This window comes from Staurois parvus, unplaced genomic scaffold (genome assembly GCF_062004578.1).
Source record: "Staurois parvus isolate SC_StPar_1 unplaced genomic scaffold, SC_StPar_1.0 ptg001316l, whole genome shotgun sequence".
NCBI lineage: Eukaryota > Metazoa > Chordata > Amphibia > Anura > Ranidae > Staurois > Staurois parvus.
This window is the reverse complement of record NW_028319112.1, coordinates 1,248,305-1,270,021: the sequence shown is the minus strand read 5'-3', so window position 1 is coordinate 1,270,021 and position 21,717 is coordinate 1,248,305. Positions and strand designations below refer to the sequence as shown.

The following is a 21,717-nucleotide window of genomic DNA, read 5'->3' as shown; positions in this document are numbered from 1 at the left end:
AGGCGCCTCGGGTACTGCACTGGAAACCGTCCGGTGGAAACATTGCTATTCTTCATAGTTCCGGATAGTGTCTTTTCGCTGGAAATCTGCGACAGCGAGTTGCTGGATTGGAAACCAACGTTGTAAAGCGCCTCGTAACGCTGCTACACCTTCATACTGCCGGGACTATAGTCTTTGAAATCTTTACATATTTTTAACTATTTTTAAACTGCTGTTTCCTTGAGACACCCTATTTATTTGCACTGTTGATATTACTAAATGCTATTATCAGGAAAACAACACTAGAGAAAAAAACTCGCTAATACAAAGAACTGCAGGTGTCTGTTTCCGCGCGGAATAGAATATCAAGCGGACCAGCTAACCGTCTGGAATCTAAGCGGCTAGCAACCAGCGTTCTATCTGCCAGAGGTCGATGTTTAGTTCCACTCTGAGTCTCCATCGGGTCCATTTTGTGTGAGACAATACCAATTTGCAATTGCTCCTTGGTCTTCAGAAACATGGCTGAAGCGTGAGATGCAGCCTACTACTCCGGCGTCATTTTTATCATGTTTTATCAATGAGAGTTTTCCCCTGGCAGGGAAGACATGCACTTTTGGTAAACATTTCAGCCCTGTGCTGTTGTATCTGCTTCCTGTCAGTTGTTGTTAGTGCAGCTTAGCAGCGGGGAGTGGACAGGTAGGTGTAGTTCTAGGAGGATAGGGTGTCTGGGTGTACAGCCATAGTAGGATGCAGGAAGAAGCATCGGACATCAGCTTGGATTCAGTGGCCAGCACCACTGCCAGTGATGTGTTGATTGGGTCTACCAGTGTCCATAGGACAGGATCATTGAGGAAGGAGGCAGCTGGGGGTGGGGAAGACTCCAGCCAGGGGATGATGGCTGCAAGGAGTCAGGACTGTTCTGTTGTATCTGGAAGGGGGCACAGACAGAGGGACATCTCTACAGCACAGCCAGACATCCTCCATGTGTCTGAGGTGTCCAGTCACAAGGGTGTCCTCCAGGGATCCCTGAGTAGGAGTAGCCTTGGAGACACAGTATGTTCCCAGGACGGTGACAGGAGCGCAGTCCGCGTGTCAGTGAAGAGGCTGCGGGAGATTCCTGCTCCGCTACCAGATTATACTGTGAAGAAGAGAGACCCGGCCTACGTCCCTCCAGCTCTTCCTGCTAACAAGTATCCCACCGTCAGGTTTACCCTCATGGAAGAGATATCAGGTAAACACTGCAGCCTGTACACCAGTCTTTCTCAATCCTTTTGACCCAGAGGAACCCTTTAACTAATTTTCAGGTCTGAGGGAACCCCTGCTACAATCAATTAATTGGTCAGTGGGAAAAAATACCCCTTGCATTGGTGACCAGCTGGGAGAATGCCCCATTTACAGCAGTAGTCAGAGTACCACCTTTACAGATGTGTGGCTAAATCTACCTTTCCTCTAAAGCAGTGGTCTCCAAACTGTGGTCCAGGGGACGGATGTGGCCCTTTGCTTGCCTTTATCCGGTCCTTAGGACACTCTCTCACTGACACCAATGGATGGGGCACTATTCCTCCCACTGACACCATTGACAGGTGAACCAATTTACATACTCTGGACCAAAGCCCCAAATAGTGCCCCATCAAGGGTATCAATGGGAGAAATAGTGCCCCATCAAGGGTATCAATGGGAGAAATATTGCCCCATTGTTTGTGTCAACGGGAGGAATAGTGCCCCATCATTGGTATCAATGGGAGGAATAGTGCCCCATCATTGGTATCAATGGGAGGAATAGTGCCCCATCATTGGTATCAGTGGGAGGAATAGTGCCCCATCATTGGTATCAATAGGAGGAACAGTGCCCCATCATTGGTATCAATGGGAGAAATAGTGCCCCATCATTGGTATCAATGGGAGAAATAGTGCCCCATCATTGGTATCAATGGGAGGAATAGTGCCCCATCATTGATATCAATGGGAGAAATAGTGCCCCATCATTTATACCAATGGGGGAAAAGTGCCCCATTGTTAGTATCAATGAAAGGAATAGTACTCCATTGTTGGTATCAATGGGGGAATAGTGCCCCATCATTGGTGTCAATGGGAGGAATAGTGCCCCATCATTGGTGTCAATGGGAGGAATAGTGCCCCATCATTGGTATCAATGGGAGGAATAGTGCCCCATCATTGGTATCAATGGGAGGAATAGTGCCCCATCATTGGTATCAGTGGGAGGAATAGTGCCCCATCATTGGTATCAATAGGAGGAATAGTGCCCCATCATTGGTATCAATGGGAGAAATAGTGCCCCATCATTGGTATCAATGGGAGAAATAGTGCCCCATCATTGGTATCAATGGGAGGAATAGTGCCCCATCATTGATATCAATGGGAGAAATAGTGCCCCATCATTTATACCAATGGGGGAAAAGTGCCCCATTGTTAGTATCAATGAAAGGAATAGTACTCCATTGTTGGTATCAATGGGGGAATAGTGCCCCATCATTGGTGTCAATGGGAGGAATAGTGCCCCATCATTGGTGTCAATGGGAGGAATAGTGCCCCATCATTGGTATCAATGGGAGAAATAGTGCCCCATCATTGGTATCAATGGGAGAAATAGTGCCCCATCATTGGTATCAATGGGAGAAATAGTGCCCCATTATTGGTGTCAATGGGAGGAATAGTGCCCCATCATTGGTATCAATGGGAGAAATAGTGCCCCATCATTGGTGTCAATGGGAGGAATAGTGCCCCATCGTTGGTGTCAATGGGAGGAATAGTGCCCCATCGTTGGTGTCAATGGGAGGAATAGTGCCCCATCGTTGGTGTCAATGGGAGGATTAGTGCCCCATCGTTGGTGTCAATGGGAGGAATAGTGCCCCATCGTTGGTGTCAATGGGAGGAATAGTGCTCCATCGTTGGTGTCAATGGGAGGAATAGTGCCCCATCGTTGGTGTCAATGGGAGGAATAGTGCCCCATCGTTGGTGTCAATGGGAGGAATAGTGCCCCATCGTTGGTGTCAATGGGAGGAATAGTGCCCCATCGTTGGTGTCAATGGGAGGAATAGTGCCCCATCGTTGGTGTCAATGGGAGGAATAGTGCCCCATCGTTGGTGTCAATGGGAGGAATAGTGCCCCATCGTTGGTGTCAATGGGAGGAATAGTGCCCCATCGTTGGTGTCAATGGGAGGAATAGTGCCCCATCGTTGGTGTCAGTGGGAGGAATAGTGCCCCATCATTGGTGTCAATGAAAGGAATAGTACTCCATCGTTGGTATCAATGGGGGAATAGTTCCCCGTCATTGTCAATAGGAGGAATAGTGCCCCATTGTCGATGTTGTGCGAGAAACTATGTCACACTGTTGCTTTCATTGGGAGGAATAATGCCTGGAGGGCTGGATAAAAGCAAGCAAAATGCCGTATCTGGTCCCTAGGCTGTAGTTTGGAGACCACTGACCTAGGCGGTGGAAGTGGATACCTGTCAAAACTAGGTACCCACATACAAAAAAAAAAATCCAAACATGGTAGAGAAGGACGAAAAGTGGAACTTCATTTTTGGGCGAAATTCTGCTCTAGCTTCTTTTAAAGCCTTTTCCAATGGGGACACTAGTTCTGGTGACAACAAGAGATTTCCATTCACTTCCTGTTTTGGTTATGGGACAGGAAGTGAAGGGAAATCTCCCCAATGGGGACACAGATAGCAAAACAAGCAGACAGGGGTTATAACCCTCCCTTAATATATTTACAAAGGGAAAAAAAGTTTTGCCTTCTGTTTTACTTTAACTACCTAAATACCTTCTTGTTACATCAACTTCCTGTCTAGGCTATTTTTCAGTTAGGGATCATCATCCAATTAGGGATGAGCTCAGGCATGTTCGGATGCTACTCCGAACCCACCTGATGATCCTGCCAAGAATTTGTCATCTCTACTGTGGCAATCATACAAGGCCAAGGAGCATGTGCAGTATATTTGCAGCTGCAGGGTGGGGAATGCCTCGACCGCTTATGATTGGCCAAGTACGGTGATGGTTTCAGATGTTCTTTGGCATCTGTGTTTACCTGAGCATGAGTATATGATGTATTTTCTGTGGTTGGGAAATAAGTTCTACACACGTGTGTGGGTAAATGCTGATGTCAAAGAGCATTGATGTTTACACGAGTACAAGCACTTGCAGCCATGCACTTATATGGCAGACTTTATGTGCCACCTGCAGCTCCCTGGGCATGAGAGAATGCCGGGAGATTTACTTTAGAGGACATTTGTGCTTGAAACCCTCTGTGTGCATGATCCCTAAAAGTGTAACGTTATGTGTCAGTAGTCTATGATAGAAATTTACAGTTGTGCTCAAAAGTTTACATACCCTGGCAGAAATTGTGAAATTTTGGCACTGATATTGAAAATATGACTGATCATGCCACAAAATGCTCTTTTATTGAAGGATGATGATCATATGAAGTCATTTATTATCAAATAGTTGTTTGGCTCCTTTTTAAATCGTAACGATAACAGAAATCACCCAAATGGCCATGATCAAAAGTTTCCATCCCCTGGAATGTTTGGCCTTGGTACAGACACACAAGGTGACACACTGGTTAATATGCCAATTAGAGGTTAATGTCCCACATCTGTGGCTTTTTAAATTGTAATTAGTGTCAGTGTATAAATAGTCAATGAGTTTCTTAGCTCTTACGTGAATGCACTGACTAGGCTAGATACTGAGCCATGGGGATCAGAAAAGAACTGTCAAAAGTCCTGCGTAACAAGGTAATGGAGCTTTATAAAGATGGATAAGGACATAAAAAGATGTCCAACTTTTGATCGTGGCCATTTGGGTGATTTCTGTTATCATTATGATTTAAACATCTCCTGCCCGCCATATAGTAATATGATGGACATAAAGTGCTTCTCTCGTTCTGGGAGGATGTCATATGACGTCCTCCCATTCTAACCGAGCATGCGTGGCTCACCGGATCATGCAGCGATCAGCGGTGCGATGTGTCCCTCAGGCACAGCGGATCACCGATCCACGGAAAGAGCCAAAGATGTCGGCTCGGTCATGTGATCAGCTGTGTCCAATCACAGCTGATCACATGTAAACAGGGAAATGCTGGTTATCAGCATTTCTCTCCTCTCGAGCTGTCACGCTGACAGCTCGAGAGGAGAGGAGAGCCGGTAATTGGCATTACGCAGAGGGGACATGTACACTGATCATCAGGGCACTGATGATCAGTGTGGCCCCAGAAGTGCCAGCTGTCAGTGCTCATCAGTGCCAGCTGTCAGTGCTCATCAGTGCCACATGCCAGTGCCCATTAGTACCACATTAGTTCCACATATCAGTGCCTACCAGTGCACATCAATGCCACATATCAGTGCCCATCTGAGCTGCCTTTCAGTGTCACCCATCAGTGCCAGTCAGTGCCGCCTATCAGTGCTGCCTTTCAGTGCCCATCAGTGATGCCCATCAATGCCACCTATCAGTGTCCATCACTGCAGCCTCATTAGCGCACATCAGTGAAGGAGAAAAATCACTTATTTACAAAATTTTTTAACAAAAACTAAGAAAAAATGTTTTTTTTTCCAACATTTTCAGTGGCTTTTGGTTTGTTTAAGAAAAAATAAAAAACCCAGAGGTGATTAAATGCAACCAAAATAATGCTCTATCTGTCACACAAAAATGATAAAAATTTCATATGGGTACAGTGTTGCATGACCGCGCAATTGCCATTCAAAGTGCAACAGCGCTGGAAATTGGCCTTGGCAAGAAGGGGGTATAAGTGCCCTGTAGGCTTGTGGTTAAAAAGGAACCAAACAACTATTTGATAATAAATGGCCTCATATGATCATCATCCTTCAATAAAAGAGCATTTTTTGGCATGATCAGTCATATTTTCAATATCAATGCCAAAATGTCTGCCAGGGTATGCAAACTTTTGAGCACAACTGTACATGCTGCTATTTATTATATTGTTGTATTATAATGCAGGGAAATATTTGTATTGTTGATTTTCATCTTCAGGGACTTTTTGCTTTACTTAAATGTAATAGAACAGTGCCCTCTAGTGACCTAGCCAAGATAGAGCATAGTACATTCATGGTTGGTGATGATACAAGTTAGCAAAAATTACAGGGTCAGAGTAGAGTAAAATTATACATTTTGTAATGTAATGTTGTTGCACTAACTGTGCAGAGATTGAACTCTAAATCAATTAAAGGCCCCCTTTAAGGCCATGTTACACCCCTATTTAGGATGTAACATGCAAGTCACACCCAGTACCATTTAAACCTCTTCCTGTGAGCCAAGCCAACCAAAGCTCTTCTCCCCTCCCTGAATTTAGTGAGTGTATCGCATCAAGGCTTCTAAAAAAGTGTGTTTAAAAAGTCTTTGTTCTGCTCTTTTAGGAGCTTCAGCCCCCACCTTTTCCTAAAAATGGGCTGGTATACTTTTCTGTGTCTAGTAGTCCCACAAAGATAACTGACAACAGATGTATAGAACAAAATCTCAGTCTTCTTCCCTTCACTCAGAGTCTGAGTGTAACTTTAGAAGTCTAGACAAAGCTTCACTGACATTCCATCAATCAGGGTAAATTAGATGTATAACACACACACACATATATATAATCTTAAAATTAATCTTAATATAAGAGTTAAATCATATATAAATATTGTAATCAAGAAATATTACAGTATAAATCTTGTAAACCTAACATGTATGAAATAGATTCTTACAATTCTGTTGTTAGTGAAACATAATCTCTTACAGAAATGGGAGAAGATGGCTAGACTAATTACTGCATGTTGCTTGATTGTAAAGAACAAGCCAAGATATATGTTCACATATGTATTTTCACATAGACTATAAAAAATCTATTTATCTTACTTTTCCCAATCTAGAACAAATAGAAATATAACTCAATTATTCTATTCAGATCCAACTCATTCATACATATGTTAGTACTGTTAATAAGCAATTATTAGATATTAGTTTAAGGAAAGCTTCTAACAATACCCCAAAACACAATCCCTTTTTATTTATATAAATAATTAAAACAATCCTCACCTAGACTTTTTATATCCACTGTATATGTGTAAAAAAAACACTTGTGCTCATTTATGTTCATCTAGTCAAATTAATATAACATATCAATTCCTTTTATATTAGTGAAAAAATTCAACCGCTTATACATTTACATATAGGATTCTAATCATATTAATGCAGCAAAAAACATGCAACTGTGTGATAGTCCAAGATCTTTCATAGTCCTTCAGAATATCTTGAAAAGGAGGCAATACATTTCAGTGCTGTTGCTTTACTTCTCCCTATTCAGTGCAAGTATTCAGTACTTTGGGGGTAGGTTGCATATATAACACACACACACACACACACACACACACATACACACACACTGATTTCTCCCACTGTCTTATACGTTCTCCATTGACGTATGAGTTGACAAGAGCAGTCACAGCATAGGGTTGGAAAGCTGATATTAGTACATACAGTATGTGGAAATAAACATGGTGGCATTTCAGCGCATGGTCCATTGGAAAGGTAAGTCTACCACCTCTTGTTTTGGTGTGTTCAACTTTATAAAAGTTACCCTTTGGTGACAGTCACTTTTAAAAAAGACAAATTAATTGTACTTGTCTTTGAAATTTTATAGATAGGCAACTCCTATCCTAATATTGTTCAGTGATTTCAAATTACTAGTAACTACTGCAGTAGGAAACAGACACAAAAAGATACACCCAGAACCTTTCCAAATAACTGTTGGGCCTATTCTGCACATTTGAGTTTTTTGTTTTTTTTTTATAACCATACTTGTGTAGGTATTACATTAATATTACAATATAAGCAGTACATAGGTGGGATAGTTTATTTTCCAGGTCTAAGGAATGTGAGTATGTGGTAGAAGAGATAAGTTGGTCATAGATCACTCAATCTATTACATCAGCCAGAGAGCTGATCGGAAAACCCCCCCAAAGAACAGTTCATCCATCAACACAAGCAAGAGGTATGGAGGAATCCTTCCCGTTGTGACATTGTATTCTGACAGTGAGAACTCTCCGCTGTCAGAATACACTGTGGGAGCTGTACACATGCATTGAAATGCAGTCAGTCCCTGCTAAACTGGACAAATTACGGTCCATCTATGGCCAGCTTTAGCAGGATGCCAAGGGAGTTGACCATAGTAAACAAAACAGTTGGGGTAGAGATCTGCAGGTTTTGTATAGCTTTAAAGCTCTTTGAGAATGGGCTGTTCACTGAGAACCCTACTTTCTGACAGCCAACAAAATGAATTTGGATTACTTGGTAGGAAGCAAGCAATCATCAGAGGCTTAACTGAACTATGCTTGCGCCTACTGTGCAGTTTGTTTGGTGACATATTCTCATTCTCATTCTCCTTTGCAGGAGAAAGCTCCAACATTATTTGATTTACTAACCTTGGAATTTTTCCTGAATAATGAAGCCATTTTTGGAAGTAATCTAAATTAGATAGTTCGATGACAGCATGGTCCAGAACAACCTATTATTTTCTGGTATCAAAAAAGCTTTTATTGAAAAGGTTTTAGAACATACAATGTGTAAGCAATGATAAAGATATAGTTCAAAATATACATGAGTAATGGAAAAATACAGCAATGGCAAAAAATTGCTTAAGGCTAACGTATTACACTGAAGTTTAGCTAGGGTCACATACCAATCAAGGTTAGAAGGCACGGCATGGATCGTGCAACTTAACCCCTGTTAATATTGCCATAAACATAATGATGTTGATGGGTGATGGGGTGACAGGAGCCCCATAGGAGTTCCATCATAATCATTAGGTGGGGAAAAGAGAGTGGAGAGTGAGTAATGGCAAGGAAAGAGAGAAAAAAAAGGGTGGGGGGGGGGTATAGGAGGCCAGTGAGCATTCGCCGCCACGGGATAAGTGCCAGAAAGCGTGTCCTTCTAGTACCTGGGGGAGGCTATAATAGAGTGTCCAATTAAAAATGGAGTGGCCTAGCAGTCAAGCGAGAGACTGGCTGATATTCAAGCCACAGCTGCCAAGTGGAGAGAAATATATTGTGTTTGTCTTCAAGCACCACCCAAAAATTTTTCATTTATAAAGAATTCCTGGATCCTGCATTTGACTTCTTCAAAATTCAGTGAAGGTGACTTTCACGCATAGGCTATAGTCTGTTTCGTTGCCATAAAGAGAACAAAATGCTATTACCAGGAATGTATTTTGCTATACGCACCGGGGTGAAATACCACCTCGTTAGGACCTTATACGTATTCTCCAGAGTTTGTATGTTTCGGGAACATTTCGAGATCATCTGCCAAATTGGCACCCAATCCCCTTCGGTTAGAGACTCATGCAGGTCTAGTGCCCAAGCAGTACAGTATGAAGTCAAAGGTGTTGAAGTGTGGCCTCGAATGGAGGCGTAGATTGAGGACAAAGTTCCCTTCGTTGTAGCCCTTGATGAACATGAACTCGAAGTTCGTCAGAGACTTAGGCGACGCAAGATTTTGGATTAGAGGGGTGAGAAAATGGCGCAGTTGCAAATAATGGAAATGTTTGTTAGCGGGAATGTGGTGATTTTCTCTAAATTGCTGAAAAGAGTGGAGGCCTTTCACAGTCAGCATAGAATGGACGTAAGACTGCTGGAGATCTACCATGAAAAAGCAGGTTTATCCATTATCCCTGGGGGAATAAGGGACAAACAGCTGTAACAGTGGTAAATGAGGGGACATCAAACCCGCAAAATATTTGCAGCTGTCCCAAACTCCCAGAGTGTGGGCCAAAAACAGGCTAAGAAGTTTGGGACGTGAGGCCGGTGGAAGCCAGGGAAGAGAGGAAAAAGGGGTAGGATGACCGCCCATAATGTCTATCATGGCCAAAAGGGGTAAATTAGCACTTGAGAAATATTTTTTCAAAGGACTTATTTGAGCTGCAAGATAATAATGTTGGATGTGAGGAATCCCAAGGCCCCCTCGAATTTTAGGGCAGTACAGTAGATGATGGGCCAGGCGTGGATGTGCTGAGGCCCAGATGAAGATTAAGACATCCCGTTGTATAATCCGCAGGATGTGAGGTGGTATACGGATGGGGAGTGTACGGAAAGGGTAAAACAGTTCGGCAAATAGGTCATCTTGATGGCATGGGTTTGGCCAAACCAGGAGAGGGACATATGGTTCCAGGAGGTTAACAGGTGTCAAAAATTCTGAAGCAGAGGTGGAATGTTAGCTTGATAGAGAGTGTAATAGGAAGATGTGATTGAAATGCCCAAATGAGGAAGCTCGGTAACCCACTGAAATGGAAATTGAGAGTGGATTTGCGTCTTGGTAGCTGCTGGAAGAGTCACATTAAGTGCATCAGATTTGGATTGATTAACGTGTAAGCCTCCCTCTCTCTCTCTCCTCCCTTTCTCTCTCTCCTCCCTCTCTCTCTCTCCTCCCTCTCTCTCTCTCCTCCCTCTCTCTCTCCCCTACCTCGCTCTCTCCCCCTCTCTCCCCTCCCCTCTCTCCCCCTCTCTCCCCTCCCCCTCTCTCCCCTCCCCCTCTCTCCCCTCCCCCTCTCTCTCCTCCCCCTCTCTCTCCTCCCCCTCTCTCTCCTCCCCCTCTCTCTCCTCCCCCTCTCTCTCCTCCCCCCTCTCTCCTCCCCCTCTCTCTCCCCCCTCTCCCCCTCCCCCCCTCTCTCCTCCCCCTCTCTCTCTCCTCCCCTCTCTCTCCCCTCCTACTCCCTCTCTCCTCCCCTCTCTCTCCTCTCTCTCTGTCCTTTTCCTCTCCTTCTCTTCCCCTCTCTCTCCTTCTCTCTGTCCCCTGACATATAACAATGCTGAAAAAGAAAATGGATAGATAATGTTCTTATTGCCCCAGAGCAGGATATGTACATGAATACTTTTTTTTTGCATGCATTTATATCTTAATTAATACATATACATATTAATTATTTTTCAGATGCTGTTAGTGGTTCATCCGTACAGAAAAACATTACATCCAAAAACTCCAGATCTCCAAAGGTAAGAAGGATTAACTTTTCTGATAATTTTGAGTTCACATAGCAAAAATGTAGCAGATTATACCCAAATTGGTCCCACTGTGAAAAAAAAAGATTGTGGTCTGGATAATAGGAAGTTCAAATTCAGTGACTGATACAGCTCTTGCCGTGTTCTATGGAAAGCCCAGCAAGGTGTATGTCTGGTACATCAATGTTAGATATAACAAAAAAAGAAAAACATGCTATATTATGTAAACCTAAACAGGTTGACAACCATATGGATTTCTTTAAACTTTAAACTCCACACAAAGGCTAAATAAAGAGTTAAATGACACATATTGGAACTGGTTGACCTGTAGACATCAGTGTATAATACAGAAAAATAGATTCAATAAATTCAACACATTTCCAACTTTCGCTAAAAGCGAGTCAACAGGAAGATCACATCACATGGAATCATAAAACTGACATACTTCAATTAGATGTTCCAAGTTGAATGAGTAAAATTAAACATTCTACTATACTGTTCTACTTATGGCTTAGATATAGATAGCTGCCTGAATTCCTTGGCGAAACAGACACTGCTTAATAACATAACAGTGGATACCTACTATGGCAAAACAGCAAGAATGATCTAAGTAACTAAAAACAAGGAAAATAAATGTAGCAGAGAATATGAGAGAAGGGGAGGTGGAAGAGGAGAGAGAAAAAGAAGACACAAAAAAAGGGGGGGGAGGAAGGGGGAGGGGAAAGGGGAGGAAAGGCAAGTCACACTAGAGGATATCCTCAGATCTTGTCTTCAAGGACAAAAATATAGGCCCCCCCGCGGGGCACTTTAAGGTGGGACAGGGTCAGCTTGTGACATGGCCTGCAGGTAGGTATCTGTACAGGAATAATGTCTCCAGGATCTCCACCTTTCCCTGAAGGCTTCCTCAGTATTATGTAGGGTAGCCGTCAGGTCTTCCATATAAAGAATATCATTGACTTTGGAATACCACAGTGGCCTAGTCAGGGGTTGAGTCTGCTTCCACATAGCGGGGATGCAAGCCTTGGCTGCATTCACCAGGTAAATTGTGAGGGAAGTCTTATACTTTTGGACAGGCTTCTCTGTCAGGTGGAGTTGGCAGTCTGCCAGATTTCCACTTAGATCTACGGATGTTAACTGCTTAACTGTGTCCGCCACATCCTTCAAAAAGGGACGTATCCCAGGGCAAAAAAAAATGTGAGCTAAAGTACCGATGTCATGGGCATAACGCCAGCATGTGTCTGATACGTTACGGTCAATCTTGTGGAGTACATATGGTATCCTGGTATTTGTTCGCTATAGAAGATTTATGTGCCAGCAGCAGGATTTTGTCTACCTGATCTGGTGTAAAAGTCATTCTGAGGTCTGTTTCCCAATGGGGAACAAATGCTGCTGGGGCTTTGCCGGAAGACGAGGTCAGGAGGCTGTACAGGAATGAAAGTGTATGTCTAGATGGTGCTTCCTGTCAATGCAGCTTTTCAAATGGCGTGAGTGTACTTTGGGAGAAGCCTGGTTTCACAAATGTCAGAAGATAATGCCTAAGCTGCATGACGTTCCAACTGTCCAGAGGCGGATCCGAGCAGACAGACATTGAAGAATGGGAGGGAAACCGTCTATGTGACCAAAAGTCAACCAGGCGAAATTTCTGAGTTTTCTATTAGTAAAACCTGGGGAGAAGTCAGGATTTCCTATAACAGGAGTCATGGGAGAGATCTGTGATGGCAAACCTTTTTGAGCCCGAGTGCCCAAAACTGCAACACAAACCAACTTTTTTATTTCAAAGTGCCAACACTGCAATTAACCACTTGCCTACCTGGACGCATTGACAGACGGCACTGATCGGTGGCACTGCTGGGCATCATTGATGGGTGGCACTGATGGGCAGCACTGATGGGCGACACTGCTGGGCACTGACAGGTGGCACTGCTGGGCAGCACTGACAGGCGACACTGCTGGGCACTGATGGGTGACACTGCTGGGCACTGATGGATGACACTGCTGGGCATCATTGATGGGTGGAACTGATGGGCAGCACTGATGGGCGACACTGCTGGGCACTGACAGGTGGCACTGCTGGGCAGCACTGACAGGCGACACTGCTGGGCACTGACGGGTGACACTGCTGGGCACTGATGGATGACACTGCTGGGCATCATTGATGGGTGGCACTGATGGGCAGCACTGATGGGCGATACTGCTGGGCACTGACATGTGGCACTGCTGGGCAGCACTGCTGGGCAGCACTGACAGGCGACACTGCTGGGCACTGATGGATGGGACTGCTGGGCATCATTGATGGGTGGCACTGATGGGCAGCACTGATGGGCGACACTGCTGGGCACTGACAGGCGACACTGCTGGGCACTGATGGATGACACTGCAAGCAATCTCACCTCTGGCAGCGTCGGTGTGGCTTCCAACCCAGCAGCTCATTCCCATCCACGCTGAACACGTTGCCCCTGGCCCCGGAGCAGTGTGGGAGCAGTGTGGGAGCCTCTTCCGCGCCCATCCCCGGGTACATCACCCCTGGTGCCAGAGCCGTATTGGAGCCGTTTCCTCTCGTCCACGCCCACCCTGGCCCCAGAGACATGTGGGAAATGTAGTTTGATGGGGATCCAGTGTGGACGAGATCTGGATGGCCGGTCCATGCGCGCTCATCATCCTCTTCTTCCTGGCGTGCCCACTGAGATGGCTCTGCGTGCCAGCTCTGGCACGTGTGCCATAGGTTCGCCATCACTGTCTTAGGTGATAGGTCTGTAGATCAGAGGACTGACTGGGCTACATGAAGCAAAGTTCCAACTGTTGGGTGGGACTGGATCTCTACTAGAATCCGAGAAGTCGACCATGGCAAGCCCCGCACAGGGATGGCAATGTCCTCGCTCTCCATGCCCACCCACTATTTCACATCTCCATTACAGTGCCAGTCCACTATCCTTGTAAGGTGGGCAGCCTGGTAATAATGCGCTATATCTGGGAGGCCTCCCCTCCCCTCTAACCTTATGGTGAGTGAGTAGATGGAATTTGAGCCATGACGGCTTGTGGGACCAAAGGAAGTCTGCAATATAGAGCGGATGCGTTTAAAGAAGGACATAGGAATGGTTACAGGTAAGGCCTGGAACAAATAGAGAATCTGGGGAAGTATCATCATTTTCAAGGTGTTGCAGCACCCGAACCATGTCAACGTTCGCATATGCCATCGTTTCAGGGCTCGAGTAACGTTTTGAAGTAAAGGGATAAAATTAGCCTGGTAGATATCCACCAGATTGTAGGTTATCTTGGTACCCAAGTATGTAATTGAGCTGTCTGCCCGATGAAATGAGAAGTTGCTACAGAGCGCTTGAAGGTCCCGGGGCGAAATTGTGACATTGAGAGCAGCTGATTTCGCAAAGTTAATTTTGAAATTTGAAAGCTCACCATAAATACGAAGTTCACGCAGAATGGAAGGTAGGGTTGTATTAGGGCGAGTAACTAAAAAAATCAGGTCGTCTGCAAAAGCGTAGAATTTGTGATGTCCAGAGGGTTTGTTGTATCCAGCAAATTCCAGTTCCTTCTGACCGAGCAGCAAAAGGGCTTCAGGGTGAGAATAAAAATTATTGGAGATTGAAGACAGCCCTGTCTCGTACCATTTGTAATCTTGAAGTTCTCAGACCTAGTCTCATCCCTACTGAGTGAGTATAGAGAGAGGAGCAACCCTAACAGGTGGGGTCCCAAGCCTATGTGTTGCAGGGTGGCCCGCATAAAATGCCATGCCACCCTGTCAAAGGCCTTCTCTGCATCCATGAAGAGCAATAAAAGGGGTCGTTTAGAGGATCGTGCCACGTGAATTAGGTTTAAAACCCTGGTTGTGTTATCTCGAGCTTCACAAATGGTACGAAGCCAGCTTGGTCTAAATTAATCAAATACTGGATGTACGGAATCAATTGGTTTGCTAGAATTTTTGAGAAGTTTCAGGTCCACATTTAGCAGGGCTATGGGTCTGTAGTTTCTGCACTGGGAAGGATCCTTGCCCTCTTTAGGAATAAGTGAAATGTAGGCCCAAAGCGAGTCGACAGGCATGGAACCCTCGCTAATCAGGGAAATGCAAGCTGTCAGAAAATGTGGTTTCAGTCTTGCCGGGAAGGTTTGGCCTGGAGCCTTCCAAGGTTTAGTCTGAGCTACAGCCGCCCCTAATTCCTCTGCAGTTATCGGGGTCTCCAAGTCCCCTCTAGCAGTATCAGGCTGGGTAGACATACCTGATGCTTGAATGTATTCAAGGGATGCCTTTACCAGATCGTTGAAGAAGCGATACGAATGTGAGGGATGCAGGTTATACAAATCGTGGTGAAAGTCCCTAAATTCCACCGCCATCTCCGCAGATGTGGAAACCTTGACCCCCTGTTTAGTCACTATCTGAGCGATGAAGGTGGCTTTAGCTAACATGGAGCCTGGTTTATTGGAATGTTCATATAAGGAACCTTTTGCCCACAACAAACGTTGCATCGTTTTCTGATATAGTTATTCAGCTCTTCCCTAGCCTTAGTCAGGTCAGCCAGATGTGAAGTGGCCAAAGAGGCCTTGTGTATGGACTCGAGAGAATGAACTCAAGCCATCAACTGGTGCACGAGGCTGGATTTCTTCCAGCCAATTCGAATCAGGGATCCTCGAACCACAAATTTGTGCGCCTACCAAATCATCAAGGGGTTGGGAAAAGAACCCACATTTTCATTGAAGTATGTCTGTAGGAGCCTGTCCACCTCTGATCGTACCTCTGGAAGCTGCAGTAAGGAATCATTGAGCCTCCAAGTTGGTGGGCTCGGAGCACACGAGTTGCAATCAAAGGACAGGGAGCACTGGAGCATGGTCAGAGAAGGAGATGGTGCCTATTTGCAAGCATACTACTTTGGGATGATCCTTATGTTGGATGAGAAAAAAGTAAATCCTGGAGTAGGATTGGTGAACTGAGCAGTAATAAGAATAATCCCTCTCTCTAGGGTGCATTATCCTCCAGGGGTCTACCAATTTAAGCAATTGAAGCTCTGTGTTCAACTTTTTGAGGTATTAGTACAATAAATGGGAAGCTCCTCTTGAGACATCCAGCAGGGGTTCTGGGGAGTAGTTGAAATCCGCCCCCCATCAGGAGAGTGCCCTCCGAAAAAGCTAAGTGGCATCCGCTTCTCTGATCACTTCTAAAAGCGGGTGCAGTAGAGCTCTCATCCTATGGGTTTGTCTGGAAACATCTGGATAGATCCTGATGGCTGCCCTATCAAAGTCTACGGGACCTCTCCCCCAGGCCTGGCGCAGCACTTCTTCCTTAATAGAATAAAATTGCACTCTACAAAGAACATCTCTAGGCGGAGGGGGAGACTCTGATGAGGTGACAGGAGGGACCCGTGGGTGAGTTCCTTGAATCCGATGTACCCGGTCCAGCTCTAGCTCGGCAGTTGGGGCTTACCCAGCAATAGATTAAAAACTGCAACCACCGTGGTGCGCAATTCACTGCCCATCGTTGACTCTGGAATACTCCTCAAGCGCAGGTTGTTTCTACGGTTCCTATTCTCTCCATCATCAACACGAAGGTATATCTGAATTAGGTGGTGGTGAAGCATTTCCTGTGACCGTTCTATAACAGAAATCCTAGTATCCCTGTCAGCTGCAGAAGTTTCCAGTGTGATAACTCTCTCAGTGACAGAGTCAGTTTCCTGCTTAAGGTCCTAGAGTTCTTTGGATAGAGAATTAACAATTGAAGCGGCCATTTCATGAATATCTTGTTTTGCAGGCAATAAAGCTAACAAGTCCGGTATATTATCATCCTGGCATGTATCTGTTCTAGGATTGGCTGCTGGGTCCGTGGGCGAATTAGCCCATGGTAACTCTGGCGAGAGTATAGGGGAGTCTGGGCGGGGTATGGACACATCCACCACAGAGGCCTGCGAGGTAGTTGGCTTTGAATTCTTACCCAGCATGGGACCTGAGGCGCCAGTCCGGATTGGCGCCACCTTGGATTGAGCTGCGGGACGGGGATCGAGTGCTTGCCGCAGGAAATAGGACAAAATCCCGAGTCCCTTGCACTCCTCAGCTGTTGCAGAGTGTTTCTGCTCCTTGGGCATAGAGAAGCCGCTAATGTAGATGGCTAGGCCGGCTATCTGGAACCCTGATCCCTGCAGAGCTCTGATGAAAGTGTGCTTACAGCGCCATATCTTGACCACGTCCACTCATTCTGGTTTTGACTAAAACACACATTCAGTTATTTCCTAGAGAGCTTAAACACCAAAGGTGCTCTAGTATACAGCACTTTGACCTTCATCTGTACCCTTTCCCTGTCTTCCAAACATTCCTTTTTAGCCACCTAGATTGACATTGCACTCACTATCCAATAATACAGTGCAGGAGGGATGGTCAACTTCCCATCTCAAGTAATTATTTGCATAATATAATTGCTTGGATTTTGGGGCCCCTTGGGTGCTCTAGATAAGAACTGTATTTAGGCCCCTCTAGATACTTGTATTAAATATGAAACCCACAAAGGGTTAAATAGAAACACTGCTGGACATTTTAAACTGTTATTTGCACTTGCCTCTAGGCCACCAGTCTCTGGGTATGTAGATTTGAAAACTGTTCTCATCGGCCTACATTCATTGCTGCAGTGAGGGGATATCCCCTCTTATGTTTGGATTTCTCATCACTTTTTGTCCTATGAGCATGGCCACCAGAAAATATAGAGGGCACATCTTCCCAGTGGAGATGAAGACAGCAGTAAAATCCAGGAAAAAGATTTAACCCTCCCATACAAAATTTATAAAAAAAAAATAGTTGGGCTTAAGTTATACTTTGGTCTGGGTTTTTATTCTGTAACAGACAGCCATAGCATATTAAATCTTTCTGTGCTGTGCTACCTTCCTCTGATGCTGTGCAACCTCCCTCTGATTCACAGTATGCTTGGGTGGGACTTAGGGTGATGCTGGAAATGTTAAACACAGTCTTTGCTTTATCATACTGTAAGTTGCACTTTAAAGTCCATACAGTAGATGAAATGAATTTAAAACCTATTTTTGCTAGCAAAGCAGCAAGCTAGAACAAATGAATGCCAAGATTTACTTAACAGCCTTATAGATGATGAGTCAGTTTACAAGCAAAGCATTTATATTTGCCTAAAATGTAGGTTTATGTCAATTCCATCTCTAAATGGTATTTCTGACGTAAAGGAAAAAAAAATAATGTTAAATGTACGTTAGTGTTTGATTGTTTATTTTTTTTTTTTCTTGTTTGAAAGGTTCTTGTGACAAAACATTTTCAAGATGGTACAGGTGACAATGTGATCAAGAAGAAAATCCAGGAGAGCAACGGGCAGAAAAGTGAGCAATTCTTGCTAAATGTTATAGTGATGTATATACACTAGGCAAGATAAAACTAGAATGTATATGTAAACTCCGCAATATGGTGTGCCAAAAAATATGTATCTGCCGGCACCGTGATTATGCCCCTGTAAGGAGTATCTAATCTCAGTATTTGTTTGAAGTTGGTGCGTCACTTACTATTACCCAAAAAATAAATAAAACCCAAAATATATATAAATGCTGTATATCAATTCCTCTGTGCAACAAATATAAAAGTCTCTGTACACTACAATGAAATAATCCACTTGTGTAAAATAAAGTGACTGGTGCTCAAACTTCATATTCTTTTTTTTATTTAGTTTGTGCAATACAATCTGTGCTCCCCTCCTTTTTCACCACATTCACCAGAATTTAGTGACTCCTTGTACACCATAAGTAGGTCTCAAGTGCTCTGGCATTGGATACTATCTCCTTATCTCCTCCACTGGTCTCGGTGGAAGGGCTTTCCTGCTGTTCCTCTCCATTATGCATGCATGTAAGGAGAGCGAAGGAGAGCCAAGAAGCAGCCTCCATAGCGTAATTCTGTTTTATTTGAACCATAAAAACAACTAAAATCCGATTACAGAATTAAAATGCTTTCACTATATACAAGCCATAGTGCATGTGTTACTTCCTGTGCCCATCTGTCCAGAAATATGAAAGCAGAAGTGATGCAACAAGCCCTGTGCAACGCGTTTTGTCACACTGACTATGCTTATGATTGTCAAGGTGATGAAACGCAGGTGAACACAGGAAGTGGCTTGTATATAGTGCAAGTATTTTAATATTGTAAGTGGATTTTAACTGTTTTTATGGTTGAAATGGAACAGAAGAGGAACAGCAGAAAAGCCTTTCCTCAGAACAGAGACACATCGGGACCAGTGAAGGAGATAGTATCCAATTTCAAAGCTCTTGAGACCTACTTATGGTGCGTGATGGGTCATTAAATTCTAGTGAGTGTGGTGAAAAAGGAGGGGAGCACAGGGTGTATAGCACACATTGAATCCTGAAGAACGTGAAGTTTGAGCACCGGTCACTTTATTTTGCACAAGTGGATTTTTTCATTGTGTTTTATATTGGGACTTTTATATTTGTTGCACAGAGGATTAGATATATAGCATGTATGTATGTATGTATGTATGATCATGTATGGAACTTTATATTTATGTATGATGGCACTTTATATTTTGTAATGAGTCTGTAGGCTATATTTTGGGTTTTATTTATATATTGGGAAATAGTAAGTGCCGCACTAACTTGAAACAATGATTAAACTGTTGTTTGATTTCAGAAGTTTTTTAAATAGAAACTTTAAAGGTGAATACCAGATATGATCAATTTTTGCAAAGTTACATTGGTCCAGCTTGCATCAATAAGAATGTAAATTCCATACCTGGCTGATTCCTGTGGAAAGTGGAGAATCACTTTAGTAGCTGGCACTACTACAAGGATCCTCACTATCCTCTTGGTCCTATACAGAGCGGCTTCCTTGCTGTATATTGAACACAGGGAGTTGCTCGTTGAACGTGTGTGCTGTTTAGAGAATACCTTGTATTTTTCTAAATGAATACAAGGCTCTCTCTGGGCAAAGTGAAGATTGCAATTTCACTGACCTGCCTCTCCACCTCATTCAACCAGTCAACAGTTTGCATTCACTGAGGAAAATCTAACACATTCTCTGAATGACACCAACACAGAGCGAACAACCAACCTGTGATTACTATGCAGCAGGGCAGCATGGGATCTGGAAGAGAGTGAGGATAACTCTAGTCATGGCACTACTACAGTGATCCTCTGCTTCCACAGGAATCAGCTAGGTATGGAATATGAATACTTACATTGATCCATGGTGGACCACCATAAATATGCAAAAATATACATACGTGGAATTCAGATTTGATAGTTTTGAGTCAATGCTTTTGCTGTTTTTTAAAGTAGAAGTTCACTCTAGAATTGCCCTGAGAACATTAAACGCAGTAAATTGCATAGCCCCATGTTTGAAATTTGTCTGCACTATCGTCATCCAGCAACAAGCACTGAAAATTGCCTGCCATTTACCAGCAACACCATATAGCTCATAGTGTTACTCAGCCCCTGTCAATCTGTCTATGTTTTTGACAGCATCAGTACACAAAGGAAGCATTTCCCAGTCAGGTTTTGCAGTCACAAGATGTAAATAGCATGGGGGTCCGAGTGACACTGCACGTTCTATTCAAACATGGTGCTATGCATTTATCAAGGTTCAAGTTGTATGGCAGTTTAATGTTCGTACAGTTGTTCTAGGGTGAACTTTCACTTTAAAAAAGTGTGTGTGTGTGATTAAATTTTCTTTGTTGTGTTTAGATTTTAATAGTCTGTTAAATGCAGGGCTACAGGATCTACAGCTCAACAGACTGGCTGGAAAAATAAATATTACTATGCTATATTTCATAAAAAAAACAGGATAAGGGTAGCAATTGCCACAAATATATTATGCAGTGACTACTGCTTGCATAGTAAATTAGAAACACCCTTGATAGGGCATCTTTGCTAGTTCATAATAAGTGCTTGGCAGCTTAGTTTGTACTTAATGAATTACTACTCCCATTGTACAACACCCTTTCCAGTTTAAGTTTATTGAGCTGTTGCCATTTCTTTTTTTGTGAGTTATAAATGTCTTTTTCTCTTTTTAAGACAAAGAAGTCCAGATTTCACAGTTTACTACTGGTCAAAAGAAATCTGTCTTGGAAGCTTTAAATAAAAGGTAGGCAAAATTTGTAAAATTGTGCACAAAGATTAGAACATTCCAACTATTGACCGTGGCTCTCCGATATTTATAAAACAGATACAATGCCACCAAAAGAGAACTATATCATCTAGGTTTACCCATCTTGGTACTTGGGGTAGTTTAAGTTCCCCAAAAAGTAAACAATATTGAGACGGAACACCTGTCTCCCAATTGGGTGATTCCGTCAGAGGACTGCTTCCTGGCCACTGAGACACAGGACCAAGGTATTATAGCAGGGCATTGCACCCAAGACTAGATGAGACTAGCTTAGATGCCAAACAGGAACTCTTTATAGAACAGAAAACACAGGATTTTATACACCAGAAATAGGGCCCATCCCCTCATGAACAGCCGCTTGGGAAGGAGGACAACCACCTCCCCTCCTGAACTGCGGATCTGTCACTGGAGAGGGAGGATGACTTCCTCCCCTCCCTGGTCCTTGAACTGCCGCTGGGGAGATGAGTCGGCTGCTCCAACTCCTCGACTCCCGGACTCCTGCTGTAGAGCAAAGACAACTTCCTCTCCCTGGGCCCCTGGAACTACTGTGGGAGTAGGGCACAGGTCTTGGATCTTCTGTCCTGTTGCCAACGCTTCTGCTGGGACTGTATATGTGCAGAGACT

The 21,717-nt window shown here is 43.9% G+C and overlaps 1 protein-coding gene across 4 annotated transcripts in view; it reads left to right on the top strand.

The window, feature by feature from the left end:
* Positions 1 to 300: 300 nt before the first annotated feature.
* KIAA0586 (KIAA0586 ortholog) overlaps positions 301 to 21,717 on the top strand; it is a 253,660-nt gene continuing 232,243 nt past the window's right edge. For 2 of the 4 annotated variants that reach the window (XM_089661118.1, XM_089661120.1), the window contains exons 1-4: positions 303 to 1,210; positions 10,913 to 10,974; positions 18,227 to 18,308; positions 21,003 to 21,072. In XM_089661118.1, coding sequence (XP_089517244.1) covers positions 727 to 1,210; positions 10,913 to 10,974; positions 18,227 to 18,308; positions 21,003 to 21,072 — 698 coding nt within the window. In that variant the 5' untranslated portion in view covers positions 303 to 726. Of the gene's footprint in view, positions 1,211 to 10,912; positions 10,975 to 18,226; positions 18,309 to 21,002; positions 21,073 to 21,717 lie in introns of all 4 variants that reach the window. The other 2 variants (XM_089661119.1, XM_089661121.1) reach the window with 2 other exon arrangements.